Below are 19686 nucleotides of genomic sequence, written 5' to 3'. Positions count from 1 at the left end.
TGACGTTCGTGCAAATCACCCCATTCATCACTTATTCAAACGAAAAAATGTCGGTCACCGATGCACAAATCATTGATTCATTCAGCCATCGATTGAATGACTGAATGAGTTCCGCCACCGGAGGCCAGGCCCGCACCGAGTCGCCCATTTCACAAGCGGCTCGGCTCGCCGGCGTGCGGGCCGCGCGTCCCGCGCCTCTCCCGGACGTGCTGTATTGACGTCGACCATGTAGTGACGTTTGCAGACTCACGAGAAAAATCAATGCGCCGCCGCCCGCCGCCGCCCGTACGCGAGCCGACTGAATTAGGTACACAGGTACCGGCGAGTGGCGCCGATCCGCGAGCAGCCAGCGGCGACCCGCGCAGACGACGGCAATCATTGTGCGGAGCGCGAGTGTGTCCTGGGAATGTTCAGCTATCGATAGACCTGAAGGAACTGCCGCGGTACATACTGCTCGCCTTGTGTCGTCACCCGTTTCGTTGTTTTTGTAGCGGTACGAAAGGTTTGTGACACTCTTATTACGAGCGAGCGAGCGCAGCGAGCGAAGTCTTTTCAATATAAGGGAAAAATCTCAGTATGAGCGGCCCGGCCCGGCCCGGCCCGGCCCGGCCTGTAACGCTTTTGGGAGGCTTATATCTCAGCAACCGCTGGGCCGATTGGCCTGCGGTCTTTTTTGCTGGGTAGCCCCATCCCTTCTACCCCGTAATTGACTACTTTTGATACATCTCAGTGACCGCCGTGGCACGTGCCACGTGAAAAGTCAAGGGTGTTCAAGCAGTTTTGCAAAAGTAATGATTTTGAGAGGCTCATATCTCAGCAGCGGCTTGAGCGATTGTCTTGCGGTCATTTTTATAGGGTAGCTGCATCCCTTTTACCAAAGGTCGGATACTCTTGATCTATGTGAGTGACCCCCACTGCACGTGCAAAATACAACAATAAGAGGTGCCAAATTTGTTCCCATTTCAGTAACTCGGTAATTACTGGGGCGATTTCGCTGAAACTTGACATACAGGTAGGCACCCACCAGGCAATGCATTCCCATGTGTTGCGGTTAGGGTGCTACTGCACGTGCGCACGTGCAGGGGGCGTTTCCAGATCTCGAGAACGGCTGGGCCGATTGCGCTCAAATTTGGTACACGGTTCGGGACCGGTTAGTAGGGTGCCGTGCAAAAGTCATTTTGGACCCCGTTTGCACGTGCGCACGTGCAGAATGCCGCTTCCAGATCTCAGGAACGGCTGGGCCGATTGCGTTCAAATTTGGTACACCGCTAGCGACCGGTAAGAAGGGTGCTTTGCACAAGCCCGTTGGAAGTACTCTCTCGCCCTTCTGCACGTGCAGGGCTCACTATCTCGTTCGCTCGTTCTTCGCCCAAAAGGCGTTTTACTGGTTTATATGGGCGTGCGATATGGCTACGTGAGAGTGTAGTCACGAGCTACAAACTGTTTCACACGTGCCTCATAGCTTCGTGATTGCCGGCTTTGCCATCTCGCAATTAACCGACATCACGAGCAACGTGAAAAATGCACCGAAACTAATGCACTAAAATGGCAAACACAGTTTTACCGATTAAATCACTGTGTTAAATGACCCCTTGATACAGAAGGTGAATATTTCCCATCAAAGCCTTAGCATTTGCGATATAGGTACCAAGCCTTCTATGTCGCCGGGCATGCTTTAGTGTCGGACACTGCATGCATGTCGGATATGACAGGCTAGCCTAGTGCACCATCCATTAGATTGACGCTCCATTTTTCGTCATTTATCGATCACGAAGCAAGGTTCGCGTGGCTAAAACCATATATCTGCTGGCACTTGGCACTTGGCAGCGGCACCGCCTCAATAAATTTGGTCGATAGCCGTCCGTAGGTGATAACTGGAGCAATAGAGGCCGCTATACCAGGGGAGCGTGGCTTCAAAAGCCGCTGTCAACATGACCATTAGTGTTAAACAAACAGAGACTTAAGCAAACACAAACTCCTCCACTCATAAAGAAAGGTTTGTCCTCAATAGCTAAAAACGCTATTCGTTGGAATCGTTTTTCTTTTGACAAAAGAACCTGAGCTGTCGGGCAGTTTTGCAAACGCTGTCTAAAATCAGCCTTCATGCTACCTGGTTCCATAAGGGGAGCATTCATTCTGGCCAGGGTTCATAATGTCCAGGGTACGATATACCCAGTGTCGAAATGGCCAGTGCCTTGAATGGGCCAGAGTTCATAATGTCCAGGGGTTGCATGGTCCAAATGCGGCCAACTGGCTGCAGATAGGGTATATTCAAAGAGGCCAGGGTTCATAATGTCCAGGGCACGATGTGTCCAGTGTTCGAAATGGCCAGGGTTCATGATGTCCAGGGCACGTTGTGTCCAGTGTTCGAAATGGCCAGGGTTCATAATGTCCAGGGCACGATGTGTCCAGTGCTCAAAATGGCCAGTGCCTTGAATGGGCCAGAGTTCATAATGTCCAGGGATTACATAGTCACTGAAAGTGACGTCATTATGTAAGAAACACGGAACCAGCTCAATGCGAAGCAGTGCAGTGCCGTAGGCAATGCCTTAGGAGAGATTACAGGCAATAGTAAATCAAATATTTTTAGGTTAAGTGGTTATGTATCTGGCTTCAGGCCGAAGGCCTGAAGCCTGATGCATAACCACTTAACCTAAAAATATTTGATTTACTATTGCTTGCAATCTATTCATGCGAGAAACTATTTCCTTATCCCTGGTAGGCAAACATCATTACCTTAGGTTAGGTTAGGTTAGGTTAGGTTAGGTTAGGTTAGGTTAGGTTTGGTTGGGTTGGGTTGACTATGTAATCCCTGGACATTATGAACTCTGGCCCATTCAAGGCACTGGCCATTTTAAATACTGGACACATCGTGCCCTGGACATTACGACCACTGGCCATTTCGAACACTGGACACATCGTGCTCTGGACATTATGAACCCTGGCCATTTCGAACACTGGACACATCGTGCCCTGGACATTATGAACCCTGGCCTCTTTGAATTTACCCTATCTGCAGCCAGTTGGCCACATTTGGACCATGTAATCCCTGGACAATGTGAACACTGGCCAATTCAGGGCACTGGCCATTTCGAGCACTGGACACATTGTGCCCTGGACATTATGAACCCTGGCCTAAATAATACGCACCCTTCCATAATGCACACGCTATGCATGCACCGTCCACTTCACGAAATCCGGCACCAAATACATATAATCAGGCGAAGTGGGAAACAGGAAAATGCTGCATGACATTCACAATTCAATGAATCGGGCGCTAAAACGAGTCAGTAGTGTCGCTCTACTCATCGGTGACGAGACCCGGACATGTCTCGGCAATATGCCGCCCAGCGGACACTACCAGGGCCGGACCGGTAACGAAATACCAGTGGAAGGGGCAGCGCAGAACTGGATGAGACCGCTAACGCTTCAAGTCCATTCGTCAGCTGTTTTTAGGCGCATTGCTGGTATCGTAGATATCAACCGGTACCTTTGCTTTTATTGTCAATGGTCGTAGTTTTCACGCAAGCCATGACTTCTACGAAATAAGAAGTAACTATAGGTAGATATACAAAAACGAACGTGACAGAACACTTTGCCCCTAATTTGGACGAATGCTTGCAGGTTGATGGAACAGGAAGTGAAGATTAGAGCACATATTTGATCATTTTGGAATGTACTAAGTTTCAACAACCAAATATAACCTATAGCCAAAAATAATAATAATAAATAAGCAGAGGAATTTAGAATGATTGCACACAAATAATTACAACACAATCTCAGGAGCGATTTAGTCGAGCAGCAGCAGCTGCAGTTACGGTATCGATAGTCGTGCAGCTGTTCCCATTGCAACTGGTCCTCTACGCACACTAATGGGTCAATGCCGCCATCAGCTCTAGCGCCATACCAACAAAACACAGCGTCGTTCGGCGTATGAGAATGGCGGAGGACGAGAGATTTATAAGCAGATCAAGTGTCCTTGCAATTCAATAGCTTGAGATAGTTCATAGCCGGAAAGCATTAAAGGGTACTCACAAATATCTGGAAGTTCGTGCCATTTTCGAACGCGCCGTATGTCCTCACGGTCCTGAAGAAAAGACAAGAGAAGTATTGTCATCATGAAACCTACCAGAGGAAACGTGCGGGGCAAGAACCTCGTTGGCCGTAAGCAAAGAAAAACTCACAACAGTCCAATTGTTACAGCAGTGTTAATTATGAAAAGCTTGAGATATCTGAAAGTCACATATAATAAGTCATCACTATTGTCGTTCAATAAAGAAAGAGCGAAGAGAGGAAATGCCCCTGGTGATATCATATTCATTGGTTGCAGCGACTGTTATGCATTCACGACTACAAGCCAGCACAGGGTGTGAAACAAGTATTGAGTATTCCTTATGTTGCAAGGTTACCGGAAAATCTTATGACCGGCTCTGACCGCGTTATGGCATGGCCAGGCATATCTACAATATACATCCCCAAATCGACTGGACAGAAGCGTTTAGCTTTGGTGCGCCGCCGCCGTTAGAAACTCGCTAAATGGATGACCCGCACAAGTCCATTTTCTTATTCAATTTGTGCAAATGCGCTCATCGGGGTCACTTCAACACTAGCTCCTTCGTTACCGAAAAGACCTTTACTCGAATGGTTCAATGGCTATTGGCTGTGGGCCTATGGCATAGATTTGTACAGGTCTTTTAAATCGATTCATTCCCGTAAGCGTCCGTCACATGTCGACATCCGATACTCCTTTGCCCTGCACTTTTACATGTTTTACTACGTCTGCACCGCAGGGCTACTGTTACAACTGCAGCGGCCACTCCGCTTCCGGCAGCAGCATTCCTCGGTGACTCGAAAGACGCCGGCGTACGCTGCAACAAGCGATATGTTCCGCGACTTTGTGTAAAATCCCCACGTCACCGGGGCCATTACATGACATTTGCAAATAGACGGTGCACCGCACCATCCGGCCGCCATCAGCCCGCGTGTGGCTGCACCGGGCCGCCGCGCAGGTAGGCGCCGCCGAGACACAGGCCAGTGCTGTAATTTGATTATTTATTGCCGGTTAGCTGTCGGTCGAGTGTCGAAGGCCGGGACTGCCTGCCGCCGTCACTGGCGGCGTCTGCCCCAGCCGTGGGAACGGGCGCCGTATACCGGCCCGGCCGGCTCGGTACTATCCTCCACCAGTGAGCCGACTTACCGACTGCCGAGTCCATCAAAAATGTGAGCGATGACCGCTAAATCATGCCGACGGACAGCTGTTTACAGTTCCCAGAGTAAAAATACGTCTTAGTGAAGACGGAACGATTGAAAATCAATCACACTCGGTGTGTTTTCGCCGACCGCAGCGGCACACGTGTCGGCGGTTCGACGGCCCCGCTCCCACGGCCAGTGCGTGGACAGAGGTGGGGGGTGGGGCGACTACTCACCAGCTGACCGGGGACGATCCCACCAGGAACAGAATCACCTTCCTGCCGAACGGCCGACCGTCCCGCGGCGCGCGCACGTTCAGCGTCGCCTTGGCCAGGGTCTGTGGGCATATGCGATCAGAGTTTAGTTTCGTGGGAGCATTGCAAGGGGACTTCAAAAATATACGAATGGACTAATTCGTTGACATAACTAGTTGTGTACACAAGGCAAATAACAAACCAAAGAAGGAAATGATTCAACACGATGTCAACATCATCTGGCACATAGAAACAAGCACGCATTCGCAACATATCCAAGAACCATGTGACCGAAAGGCGAATAATGAATATTGAGCAGCTGTCCTGTCAGCATACTGTTCTGATGCGTCATAACGGTATGTATGTCGGCCGTCCGGTATGCCGACGTGTCATATGACGTCGGCACTGGTCACACTCCCGCGGCCAGATCAGCGCCGTATGTACGTACATATGTACGGGGAGAGCTGTACCGCGCGACCCCATGGACCTCCCGCTGCACAGGACACCTGACACCGGCCGTCCGGGCGCCCCTTCACCACTCAGATCTACCTCGACGCTAATAACACGGCTCAGGCACCATGAGATGTCCCGGCAGACCGGCTGACGTGTCGTGCCCCGCGGACGGCACGGGAGGTCACCGGCTGGCACCTCTGACCGGCGCCCCGACCTTCCCGGGGCCGGGCCCGCGGTCAGCCCACCCGCGGCCACCCGACACCGAGCCATGAGAGCTAGACGTCCTGCAGCGCGGCCATTCCGAACATAGCGCCGGCTCTGATGGAGCGGAGACTGGGCGTGGCACCCCTCCGAGCACGTGACAACGGAGCTCGGCAATCGACCCTGAGCACGTGACAGAAGGGATCGGCGAGAGGTCGCTCTGCAGCAACGTACGCTCGTTTCTGGGCTTGACACAGACCGTGGAAGAACGAGCGATGATTAGATGTAGCAGGTCTTTGACTTTGGTTCACATTTAACTCCAACTGCAGCTGAACAAAAATTAATTTTTCATCTCATATTAAACATCATTGAACACAGAATGGGCAGATAACGTTATCAAGTCCTTGACATTTAACGAACTTAAAATTGTGCCATCAAATGTCAAATGGTTCGACGTTGGCAAACAGCACCTGGCGCTCCATATATACAGGGTGTTTCATAATGAATGTCAATTTTAAACTGGGGAGTTCAAAAAGAAAAAATGTGTCTAGCACGTGCAAACTTTCAAGCATTGTTGGAAATTGATGGACATTTTATATAAATAGCATTCAATGCCAAAGTTGTTGTCATTCCTTTTTCAGAACGGGATACGAGTATGTCGGGTTCACCTCGCGGCTCGCCGTGCTCAAATGATTAATACGCCATTTTCGAAAGAACAGAAGGCGTGGATAGTGTTACAGCTCGGAAGCCTCAAGAACATCTCCAAATTTATGAGAAAGTTTCGGCTTCACCTTAGAGCTAACCCTTCGCTTTAGGGTTCACTTTAGACTTAGAACAAGACTTCGTTGACTCCCCCATGGACTGCGAAGAAGTGCTCCGGGCCGCGCGCCATATCCGTGGACGGGACCGAAAGTGCATTGATCTTCACGGTGCTGTCGTGGAACCGTTTGTCTAGATAGAGAAAAGTGAACAGACAAAAATCAAATGTCCAAGTCTTCTGGTGTATGTGAATCTGAAAATTATGCAAATATATTGTCTTATATGGCTAATATGGCGAATTTAAAATTGACATTCTTTATGAAACACCCTGTAGGCGTTATTGGCGATCATTCTATCCGGTTGGTATCCTTTGCCGGCACTGAAGGCACACCCTGAATTTCGTCACAGGCGCCTGACTTGGTTCGGCCGGCCGTCCGGTATGTTATTCATATGGCTTTCCCTAATAGGGTGCCAGGAGCTTAGACCCGCTAAGCTGTCCATGTGAGGCATCCTTGCACCGAGCCCGTTGCAGCCCCTCCTCCCCCTCCCGGCGGCGCCCCCTTTGGACCCGGCGTCACGAGCACTTCCTGAGGCTGCCCGCGCGTCGATCGGGTGACGGTCGCTGGAGTGGCGCCGCGCCGCCGGCGGGTTCGATCGCCTGCCCTCCGGTCGTGTCCTGACACGCACCGCTGCCACGACCGTGTCACGCTGGAGCGGCGCCGCCAGCCAATGGCCGTCCGTCCAGCCCGCGGCTTTGTCGGGTCCATAGCGGAGGACAAAGGTTCCTTCCGCCGTCGGACACGGCACGTGATGCACCCTCTCCTGACCGGTGTTTGGACATAAACACAATAACATGACCTTCGCCCCGCCCCCGCTGCCAGAGCCGCGCGACATCTCAGCTGTGCTGACAATCAACTACAGCTATAGCCTGTATTGATGCAAGCCGCCATCCGAGGTAAAGGTCACTTCCCACGGCGGCCGGCAGGCGCGGCTCACATCCGGCGGCCACCCACGGCGGCTGGCGCAGCTCGGTGGGCCTTCCCGCGACGCTGCCGAACGGTGTCATCCGTCAGTGGCAGTCGGCACGCAGCGCGCGGCGCCGTGACCACCCGGACAAATGGCGCTCACTCACACCGGCCGCTCGCCGAACCCATTACCGCCGCCCGACCGTTCACCGCTCCCACCAGCGTATGCACAAACTACGCCGGCCCGAATCGGAACTGCTTTCGGCACGGAACCGACCGGCCGGTGCGCTGTCGCAGCCGCCGTCATTGAGACTGCGGTGGCACAGGGTGCCATGCAGCTCTGCGTCCCGTGCACGGCGGACCTGGCCTCGGCTGTAGGCCAAGGCCAAGGTAATAAGGCGCAGTCTGACGCAACATCTGCGGTCAGATTCTGAATACCCGCATGCTTCTCAACGATAGGTTAACCTACAACTTTTTAAATAAACTATTTATTCAAACATTTTACTAGAGCGATTCTCGTAAGCGCTTATGACTACTCCACTTCTTGAGCTGTTAGCGACTGCTGAGCACGCAACCGGTACACATGTGCTCTGAATTGTCCCACTCTCAGGGACACCCACGCCAGTCAGACACCCGGAACTGCAGCTCATGGGACAAAGAGTCTGAGAAGGTAGCCCATAAGAGCCGGCAACTGGGAGCTGAAACCCAAGCTTCGGACGGCGCTGTCAGCGACATAAGAACGGCGCTAAGACCTGAGCACGTATGCCGCGCTCAGCACTGAGGCCAGCAGTATTGTCGTTTGAAGCATTCCGCGCGATGCCGGGGGTTGACTGACCCCTGGAGGCTGCCACCCGGTGCTTCCCTCAGTTCTCACCTGCGGGTTGTGGAGGTGGCTGCTGAACTTGGTGGACAGCCGGACGGTGTGTACCTCCTGGTCGGCGGCCTGGGACCGGCAGCTGCCCACGCACCCGATCGACGGCACCGGCAGGTGGAACTCGCCCGAAAAGTCCGGAGCCGTCAGCGGCTTCACGACGCACAGCTCCGGCCCGCCTGCGGACGCAGGGGACAGGGCACGACGGGTCAGTGGAGGGGCACGGGGGTCAGTGGAGGGGGCACGGGTCAGGCGCGAGAACACATATTTTCGCCATATTGAGGCAAAAAGTACACTTAATTTCGCAGAACGCGTAACCGTGTAAGTGCGTGTAACTGTGCTGGATGCGTTTCAACGCGGCATTCCTATAAATGGATTTATGTTATCAACATAGCAGAAGCACGTAAAGATGCTGCTATTTTAAAACTATTAATCGTACCATGCAGTCCTTATCTAAGGATATTACACGTATGCCACGAGAACCACTGATAATTCATGCCGTACGCTGCATACTCAATCCAGGTAGGCGCGCACTGACAGTGCCCGCGGCGGGTCCACGGCGCGTACACCTGGCTCCGGCCGTCACCGCAGCGTTCTACAATGGCCGCTCCGGGAAACTCAATGGCCCATAGTCTCACTCCCGCCGCCTGAATAGCCTCTCGGCGGGCGCCGGCATCTCGTCTCGGCGGGATGTAATACAGCCTCAGCGGGGGACCGCCAGCCGGCCGGCCGGCCTGCACGGGACGGACCGGCACTCTCCCACTCTGGCCTCCGCGGCGCACAGAGCCTCAAATACCCAGAGCTATGTATCTGAGGTCGACCGGCTGTAGCCCCAAAATTGACGGAGCGATGGGATATCGCAGATGTTTCATCAGCTCTTGTCCCGGTCCGGTCACATTCTCCGGCCGCAGTCCCACAGATCTGTAGGACCGGACACGCAGTGGCTTATCTGCCACCCGGGCCGACGACAGCATGGTCCGATCTGCTCACTCGCCAGATCAGAAAACTCGGGAATCATGGCGACAATCGGACCGGTATGCCGCGGCTTTCTGCAGAAGAATGCACTGATTGCTACATCTGTCGGAGCTCAGCGAAGCACATTCCACGTCCGTTTTCCCGTCAGCTCGGGACCAGCCAGCCAGCACAGTTCGCACCGGTACCTGATACTGTTCTCGGTAATCTTTTCACTCGACGTTATTTCTCACACATTGCAGCTAATGGCTAAAAATAGCTCATTGAATTAAGGCAGTTGGACAAATTCCCCGGCTACTGGCGTTGCGCACGCAGGGCCGGCTGTTGGACCCGGCCGGCAGCAGCTCCGGGAGCTCTGACGGCGTCTCTATATAGGGCCAGAATAGCTGGCGGTCGTCCGTCCCCGTGAGCGGTTTGTGGGCAGCGGCCGGTCACCGCACACCCGCGCCTCCCGCGCCCGGCGGCGGCGGCCGACCGCGGAGCGCAGAACGTTAGCAGCTCGTTTAGCGGCCGTTAACGGGCCGGCAGCGGCGCATCAGTGCCGGCCTCGCCGATCGTCCGGCCCGACTGCACAGTGACCGGCCCGGTCCCGGGGCGGGGCGGTCCGGAGAGCCGTTCCACCTGACTGGGCCGGCCCGCCGCCGGGCAGACGCTCCTCGGTGACTTCCGGCCGGGCTTCCGGCGACTCCGCGCTGGAACTTCCGGGGCGTGGCTCACGGACAAGAAGTCACGCCGGCGGGACATGCCATGGCAGAGGTCAGGAGCTCCGAAACCCCGGCGATCGCGAGTTACGAGCATCGGTAACGCGATGTCCACGGCTCACGCTGACACCGGAGCCGACCTCATCATTCACACCCTGGCGGTTACCATCCTCGGCGTTCCAGGCAGTGCCGAATTGTGCTCAGTCACATCTCAATCAGGATCTATGGGAAACCCGATGTGCAGCCACTAGCCCCACTCATGGCACTTATTGCAATTCTTGGTAGAGCGCTGAGAAGCCGGTCTGTCCTGTTAGATGTGTCGCTTTCAGTGTGAATGTGGCACACTGATTCGACAGCGAACATGACATTCGGACGATGCGGCGATAATCTGGAATAGCTTTATTCGCCGTCGGGGCTGGCGTTACAATACAGGTGTTATCCAGAGCATATAAAGATAAACGGGGAAGTTTTAACCCTCGCCAGACCTATTGGTTTTCTACATACGCGCCGGCTGAGGGGGGGGGGGGGGCGGGTACGACCCCCCCCCCCTCGCCGTTTCGCGCCTGGTGGAGCTAGCGCGTCGCGGAAAAAACGAGCGTGTGCGCCGTTACGAGACGCAGAGATTGGTACCCGATTTAAAGGTCCTAGGTCAACCGGTGACCTCTGAGGTCAGGTCAAGTGCCCCAAGGTACGGTTCAGTTTTTGGTGAATAACTTCGCAAAAAACGGCCGCAGAGCCGCGATTTTGGCAGCATCGTGTTCGCCTCGCTCAGGCGCGTCGAATAATATACTTTTTGTTCGGGTCAGGTCAACTTGGGGTGTTGACCTCAGGTCAAGGTCAGGTCAGCACCCCCAGGTCACGAAGTTGGTCGAAAGAGGTCATGTCGCATATCATTCGATTCGGCAGGTCTTCCTGAGTCCATTGGTGGCTTTCCCGAGTCGCTAGCTCAATTTGATCAAGAGTTATTGACGAAAAACGAATATGACCTTGATGACGTCATAAATGACGTCACGCAAGGTCAATATTGCAAAAGTGACGCATCTAAACTTGCAAGGAGTGCATCAAATCACGATTCTGTGTGCTTGAGATAGTTGGAGATAGTTCCCGGCGCCAGAATAGCAGTTTTCATTTTCCCCATTGACTTATACCTAATGGTGAGGTCACGAAAATGACCTGACCTCATATGACCTTTAGGAAAATACGAGATATACAAGTTGTGAGACTGATAATGGATACTAGGTCCTGCAAGTTTCATTTCCCTGTGACATCTCCTCTGGCAGTGAGGGCGTTGCGAAGTTGCGACATCTGAAGACCGTGCAGAGGTCCACTTATGACGTCATAGGTGAGTGACCTGACCTGACCCAACAATGCGGTTGGTGTCAAAAGATCCGGCTTGGATCATAGGTCAGATATGCCAAGTTTCAGCTCTCTATCGCCAGCGTGTTCGGAGCTATCGCGAAAAAAACCTATGGGGGGGGGGGGGGCGGCGCCGCCCCTCGGCCGGCGAGGGTTAAGCTCACAGAAGCATGTTGCAAACAACTTATCTTATGTACATGTGTCACGTAGTATGCGTTACGTGGTTATGTGTGTTCCGCATTTATACTCTGGCTCATAAACTGTGCGTGTTTCTTATGCTATATGTCGTGACTCGTGAGTGTTACGTGCATGCCGCTTGTTATATTCTCAGAGACTTGTTAATATTCATGAATAAATAGCACGTCACTATTCAGCAATAATAACACACCTGCGCTATACAGACGATACCGAGAAAACGTAAATCACCAGCAGGTACTGCCATAAATCACTCTGTCAACGGTCAGCAGAAACCTGTCGGCGGCATCACACACACCCTGCGACCCGCGCTGGCTTCCGGAAGTCCCACTCCGCATGGCCGGGGCGTTCAGTCGAAGCCGGCACCGCCCGTAATCGATTCCGGGACCACTCCCGTGCGCGGTGGACGGGCGGCGCGGCGTGGCGGCGATTGTGGCGTGGTCGCCGTACCGACGTACCGCCGCCGGGTATCGGCTGTGCCTGCGCCCAGCGGTGCCCCGCAGCCGTACATTATTCAATTAGCCACGCCACCGGACCGGCGCCGTGTCGCTGGGAACGCACGCCGGTGTCGCTGAGACCGCATGCTGGTGACGCCCGCGATGCCGCCGGTGATGCACGTGACGCCGCCGGTGACGCTCTTGGACAGCGCGTCTGTTCGTTCATCGCCCGCTGACGTCGGAGAGAGAGACTTTCTCATCTGTCATCTGTGCCAGTCGAAGCGTCATTTAGGCCAGTCGAAGCTGCGTTGGTCGGAGGCGTCGTCAGGCGCACGATGGCACGGGTCCGAAACGCGGTGGTCCGATCACTCTCATGACTGAGTTCCGATGGTCCATCCCTTCTCCTCCCTGCACCGCCCTCCCCTCGGTGCCCGTTCCTAGTAACACCCTCCCCGCCTTGTTACCCTCTCCGGACATGCCACGCCGCCCATGAGAGCGATTACGCCGCGGCACTGTCATTTGTGTCAACGCCGAGAGACATGCTACTTCGCAGAAGGGCAGTTTTCTGAACGAGCAAGTTCCGCAGCCGTTTTTACATGGTTCTGCTAATTTGGCGAATGGGTTCGTTAATGCGGCCGCTGGTTTACGAGCCGTAAATAGTTGGCATTCCGGGAGACCGGGCTTCCGTTAGCTGCAGGCCGGCGTTCGTGTGATAGTGAGTGGAGTGGCCGCCGGCGCCCCGCCGTGGAGAACGGGAGGACGGGGCTGGAGCGATGCGCGGCTGCTGCTGGAGGGCCGTGGCCCTCCGCGCGCCTCCCCCGGACTCCGCCGCAGACTGCGGGCGGCGCAGAGTCGCGGCTCTGTGCTGCGAGCGGGACTGTTTGGAGACAGAGGGTGCGGCTGTCCTCCCGGTTCGGCAGCACCCGTTTGTAAACACACGGCGGTCATCCTTTGAGGCGTAATGCAACTGAAATTTGACTTGCTAAGGAAGTGAACCATGGCTTGAGGCAAAACCAATAAATATGCGGAGTTAGAATAATTTCGCGAAGTTAGTTGAATGTTTATTGGACAAACAACGTAGCCACCGCTTCTTTGGTGACATCATCTATTTCACAATGTTAGCGATGACACTACGCTCCTTTGATCAACCCGCTCCTGCTTTTAGCCTTCACCTTTAGGACTTGAATCAAACTGCTCACCTCATTACCTGAATCCATATATTTATTTCACAGAATGTGTAGATATATGGCATTACGTGTGGAAATATTTTCCTTTATTGCAGAAATAGGACCAGCCACTCCTTTCAGTTACAAATCGCTCCGCTCGTGTTTTCGCCGTCCCCATGGCGCTGCATCTCCCATCAGCTGCCAGGGACCCGTTCTCCCCACGTGACCGGTCGGTGGTCGGTGTTCCTCAGCGCGGATGAGCGATCCTGCACGGTTTCTGACGACTCTAATCCGTCCAACATGGACGCAGATCGGCGCGATATCCGCCACTTTCCAGGTGGGACGTCAGCGGCCGCGCGAGCTGGCGGTCGCCTCCACAGTGACGTCACGCCGACTATCTGATATACATCCGTAAATAGGCAGAGGTAAATGTGCTCTACTGGCGCGGTGAGAGCCCTCGTCAGCGCCGGGCGGCTCTCGGGGAAACACCGGACGGTATAGTGAGGGTCACTGCTGCCCACACCACTGGTGACTGGTGCCTGTACGGTGGCGGCGCACCAAACGGGCGCGGCAGGGTGTGCGCTCGCTCAAGGCCGACCGACGCCGCTCCTGGGTCGGCTGAGACATGAGCGCGTACTCCGGGCGGCGGCTGAGTGGTAGATCAGCGCGGACCGCTGCCAGGTGACCACTAGCCGCTGACATCTAACTACTTCATTGACCGCTGAATCTGACCGCTGGCCAATAATATCTAACCGCTGACCAATAGCATATGGCTGCTGACCGATGGCATATGACACTGCACTGGTCCCTGACATCTAAACGCTGACCAATGACATCTGACCACTGACTGCCAACACCTGACAATCAGCATCTGACCGCTGACGTTTGACAACTGCACTAGTCGTTTGCCATCCGAGTATCTGACCACTGACTGCTGACATCCGATCGCTGACCGCTGACATCTGACCGTTAAATCGTCACTGACAACCGATTGACTTCTCAATGGTGATTGATTGCTGACCACTCATTCTTACAAATGGCTGCTACCGCTAAACACCGACCAAAACTGACCAATGATCGCAGACTAGTGGTCAGCAGCGACTGGCCGCTGACAAATGATCACCGAATTGCCTCGCATGATTCATCACTGACCAATTAACATCAGCTGCTGACTACTGGCTTTTAATGACTTACCAACCCAACAACTACTGACTGATTCATCTTTTCCTAGCACGAAACACTGACCACTGGACAAGCAGGCATTGCTTTTCGTTCCGTCACTGACCAGTGACTACCCACCATGGTCCAGTGATCAGTGATTAGTGTTCAGTGACCGACGAGTAATGACCAGTGACCACTGACCAGCGTCCAGTGAGCAGTGCACTGAGTTCACTTACCGCTAGCCGACGCTGAGGAGGTCAGCGCCAGCACGACGGTCCATAGACAGACGAGACGACACGGCGGCATAATCACGGCGCACTACCGCCGCCCAGCCGACGCATCTGAAACACCGAGCAACAACACGGTCAGGGGCCAGCGTACTACAGCCGTACAACCTGAAACACAGACCAACGACACCGTCAGCGGCCAGCGCGTACTACCGCATCTACGACACCGTCAGGGGCCAGCGTACTACAGTCGTGCCCAGCCGGCGCATCTGAAACACAGACCAACGACACTGTCAGGGGGCCAGCGCTGGGCACCAGCGTGCAGGGGCGGATCCAAGGGGGGGGGGTCACATGGGTCATGGCCCCCCCCCCCCCCTTGAGGCCCGGGGGCCCAAAGACCTTCCAGGGGCACCACCGGCCTATCAGGGGTATCACAGTCCTGACAGGGGCACCACAGGACCGCCAGGGGCACCACAGGCCTAGCAGGGACACCACGGGCCTGGTGCCCCTGGGCCCTGACAGGACTGGGACTGTAACGCCCCTGACAAGCCTGAAGTGTCCCCGGCAGGCACGTGGTGCCCCTGACAGGCCTGAGGCGCCCCTGCAAGGCCGGTGGTGCCCCTGGCAGGCCTGTGGTGTCCATGGCAGGCCTGTGGTGCCCTTGCTAGGCCTCTGGTGCCCCTGACAGGCTTGTAATGTCCCTGGAAGGACTGTGGTGCCCCTGGGCCCTGACAAGCCTGAGGTGCCCCTGACAGGCCAGAGGTGCCCTTGCTAGGCCTGTGGTGCCCCTGGCAGGCCTCTGGTGCCCCTGACAGGCTTGCGGTGCCCTTGGAAGGACTGTGGTGTCCCTGGGCCCTGACAAGCCTGAGGTGCCCCTGACAGGCCCGTGGTGCCCTTGTTAGGCCTGTGGTGCCCCTGGCAGGCCTCTGGTGCCCTTGCTAGGCCGCTGGTGCCCCTGGCAGGCCTCTGGTGCCCTTGCTAGGCCGCTGGTGCCCGTGGCAGGCCTCTGGTGCCCCTGCGCCCGGAGAGGACTGGTGCCCCTGAAAAGTCTGAAGTGCCCCTCGGCAGGCCCGTCGTCCCCCTGACAGGCCCAAGGTGCCCCTGCGAGGCCGGTGGTGCCCCTGGCAGGCGTTTGGTGCCCCTGGCAGGTCTGTGGTGCCCCTGGCAGGTCTGTGGCGCCCCTGGCAGACCTGTGTTGACTGGTGCCCCTGCTAGGTCGCTGGTGCCCCTCACAGACCTGTGGTGCCGCTGGGCCTTGACAAGCCTGAGATGCCTGGCTATGACAGGCTCGTGGTGCCCCTGATAGACCAGTGGTGCCCTTGCTAGGCCTGTAGTGCCCCTGGCAGGCCTCTGGTGCCCCTGCTACCCCTGCGCCCTGAGAGGACTATGGTGCCCCTGAAAAGCCTGAAGTGCCTCTCGACAGGCCCGTGGTGCCCCTGGGCCCTGACAGGCCCAAGTTACCCCTGCGAGGTCGGTGGTGCTCCTGGCAGGCCTCTGGTGCCCCTGGCAGGTCTGTGGTGCCCCTGGCAGGCCTGTGTTGACTGGTGCCCCTGCTAGGCCGCTGGTGCCCCTCACAGGCCTGCGGTGCCCCTGGAAGGACTGTGGTGCCCCTGCCCCTAGGGGTGCTCATGGGCCCAACAGGCCCGTTGTGCCCCTGACAGGCCTGTCGTGTATACTTGCTAGACCTGTGGTGCCCCTGCTTCCTGGCAGGCCTGTGGTGCCCCTGGCGGGCCTGTGGCGCCCCTACAAGGCCGTAGGTGCCCCTGACAGGTTTGTGGTGTCCCTGGAAGGACTTTGGTGCCCCTGACAAGCCTGAAGTGTCAAGGACAGACCCTTTAGACGCCAGGGTCAAGTTCGTCGGACTGACAACGATTTGCTTACCTGATAACGTTCCTGGTAAGTACTCATTACTCAGCGTCCACAACATATATACACATAGCACATTCATATATACAATTGCTTACAATTGGTAAATGTGGTTGTGGCTAAGAGGTAAGATACTGACTAAAAATAAAAAATAAAAATAAAAAACTGAAAATGGGGGCACCACCAAAATGAAGTGGACGAAATTCGTTGAGTTTTTAATTTTGGGTATAGGTAGGGGCACCACTTCGATTCATGACCCTCCCCTTGGAGTTTTCCTGGATCCGCCCCTGCCAGCGTGTCACATACTTACACAGAAACACAGAAAAGGAGACAGGGCATCCCCACGACACATAACGCAGAACTGAAGGAACAGAAAGAGGCGCATTTCTGATAGAGAGATCAGTGGAATTTCGGTGAAATCTGCACCTTAACACGACACGTATTCCATGTCGCGGCCGCAACAGAGTCCCTACTGCAGCTCGGAGACACTGCGCGCGGTGACGGCTGACTCACAGCGGACAGGATGTGGCCTTGACAGCCTCCAGTCCCGTCGCAGCCCGGCCCGGCCCGACCCGGTGATTGCCAATAACAAACGGCGTGGGGACAGCATGGCGGCGTGGCGCCGGCCGGCAGCCACTCCCCGGCAGCGGCAGAGAGGGAGCTGGTCCGGCTCCCCACTCAGCCCGCGATGGTTCAGCTCGCGATGGCTAGGCTCACGATGGTGGTTGTGGCCTCTGTCGATAATGGGTGAGGGGCGATGGCCTCAGCCGATGGTGGGCGAGAGGCCCCGTCGATTGTGGGCAAGGGACTGTCGATGTAAGGTGGGTAAAGAAGGGGCCCCGCCGAGATGGTGGATAGGTGCGGAGGCTCTAACGATAGTGGGTGGGCGAGGGAAGAGCTTAGCCTATACGTCTCAGGTATACCTACGTAAGTGGTTCAGCTCGCGACCGATCCCGGGGATACCTGTACCCACTGTCCCGTCGGCTATGCCGGGCTGACCTGTCCAGAGGAGCAGTCTCCACAGCTTGGCACATAGTTCCGCGGCGATACAATCGCCCCAGCGTTCCGCGAGTCGCTACTATCGTCATTCCACAACATACGACGCACTGCACTGATCATCGGTATGCGGGGTCATAGCTCACTCCGGATACGAAAGTGTACGTACTTCAGCCGATTTATAAATAAGATGCTTTTAAATATACTCTTAAGCGATTCTAGAGCGTTCTTGGAAGCAGTGTCCGTTGTTGTTATTAATAGCGGATGCTGTTCGCCTGCCTGTTCTGTCTATTCTGGACGCATTCGTATCGACTCTTGATGGTGAGGGGTTGGGTTGAGTCACTCCAGTGATCGATACGAGACATGTCATATGTATGGTTCAGGTTAAGTCCGTATTCTCTATATTGTTTATTGCATTTCTAGCTTTTCCTTGATTACTTTCAGTGGCGCGTATACTTCTCTGTTCAGACTTCAGTGTGTCCTGTGTTTTGCTTCTTGTTTGCGACCAGTTAGTTATTATTCATATGGCAAGACCGTAAGCTAATTTAAGAATTACTTAAGTCCATTGGGACTCTGAAAACATCGAGGATCGTTCTAAACGCGTGCACAATACTTTTCAACCGTTACCTACGGGCAGTAGGCCAGTTCCATGTCTGAATCAGGCAGATGTGCTGACCGTCAGTTCTGGACCTGGTCTCCTACAGATGTAACTCAACCCCATGACGATCAGCTAGGTCAAGTCCAGGTCACGCCAAGGGATTTCTGTGGGCTGCTGAAAAGAGACGACCAAAGCAGGCTATTGTTGAGCCGTGAGCGGCGACCCGAGGTCGCTGGAGTTCGTTTGGACGTCTGCACGCCCCACGCGGCCGGCGCAGCGGCCCGGTCACACATCAGCGACCTTCCGCCAGGCCAGCGGGAGTTCCCGTCGCCGTGACAACTCTGGGACGCCGTGACAACTCTGGGACGCCGTGGCAACTCTGGGACGCCGTGACAACTCTGGGACGCCGTGACAACTCTGGGACGCCGTGACAACTCTGGGACGCCGTGACAACTCTGAGACGCCGTGACAACTCTGGGACGCCGTGACAACTCTGGGACGCCGTGACAACTCTGGGACGCCGTGACAACTCTGGGACGCCGTGACAGCTCTGGGACGCCGTGACAACTCTGGGACGCCGTGACAACTCTGGGACGCCGTGACAACTCTGGGACGCCGTGGCAACTCTGGGACGCCGTGACAACTCTGGGACGCCGTGACAACTCTGGGACGCCGTGACAACTCTGGGACGCCGTGACAACTCTGGGACGCCGTGACAACTCTGGGACGCCGTGACAACTCTGGGACGCCGTGACAACTCTGGGACGCCGTGACAACTCTGGGACGCCGTGACAACTCTGGGACGCCGTGACAACTCTGGGACGCCGTGTCAACTCTGGGACGCCGTGACAACTCTGGGACGCCGTGTCTCTGGGCGGGAAACCCGCTGCGGCAACCCTCTGGGTCGGTAACGGACCTGTGCCGGTCTGCCCGGCGCAGAGCGAACCCCTCCCCCTCCCGCGAGAAATGGCTGAGAGGTCAAATCAGGTTTGTGTTGATTTGTCACAGAAAAGTGAGGTCAGTTTATCGTGCATTACTGCGTCACAAGAAACCGAAAGAGGCGGAGCGCGCAGCTGCGCAGTGATTCTGCCGAAACGCTCGGAATTTAACGTCACATTCTTCCCCATTAGCCGGCCAGCATGACTGGATCTCGACATCATCGTTGAGATTAATGGACAGAAGGCACCGCGGACCGAGGGCTGTGTCAGCAGTTGGCGCCGCCGCCACCAACAGATGGGCAGGAGTGGCCGAGTTCCCGTCTCAGCGAACGGCAGACTGTCGCCGGACGTCTCCATATCGGCGTCTCTCTGTAACGCTG

General features: G+C 55.5%; 1 protein-coding gene across 2 annotated transcripts in view; it reads right to left on the bottom strand.

The window, feature by feature from the left end:
• LOC122386519 (transforming growth factor beta receptor type 3-like) overlaps positions 1–19686 on the bottom strand; it is a 103455-nt gene that overhangs the window by 65111 nt on the left and 18658 nt on the right. The window contains exons 1-5 of one of the 2 annotated variants that reach the window (XM_043375794.1): positions 17085–17222; positions 14918–15022; positions 8697–8872; positions 5427–5527; positions 4036–4087 (exon numbers count right to left, since the gene is read on the bottom strand). In XM_043375794.1, the coding sequence (XP_043231729.1) occupies positions 4036–4087; positions 5427–5527; positions 8697–8872; positions 14918–14987 (399 nt within the window). In that variant the 5' untranslated portion in view covers positions 14988–15022; positions 17085–17222. Of the gene's footprint in view, positions 1–4035; positions 4088–5426; positions 5528–8696; positions 8873–14917; positions 15023–17084; positions 17223–19686 lie in introns of those variants that run through there. The other variant, XM_043375793.1, reaches the window with a different exon arrangement.

Source organism: Amphibalanus amphitrite, unplaced genomic scaffold, assembly GCF_019059575.1.
Source record: "Amphibalanus amphitrite isolate SeventyFive unplaced genomic scaffold, NRLGWU_Aamphi_draft 000254F_arrow, whole genome shotgun sequence".
NCBI lineage: Eukaryota > Metazoa > Arthropoda > Thecostraca > Balanomorpha > Balanidae > Amphibalanus > Amphibalanus amphitrite.
The sequence above is the reverse complement of the archived record's forward strand: the minus strand, read 5'-3'. Positions and strand labels throughout refer to the sequence as shown.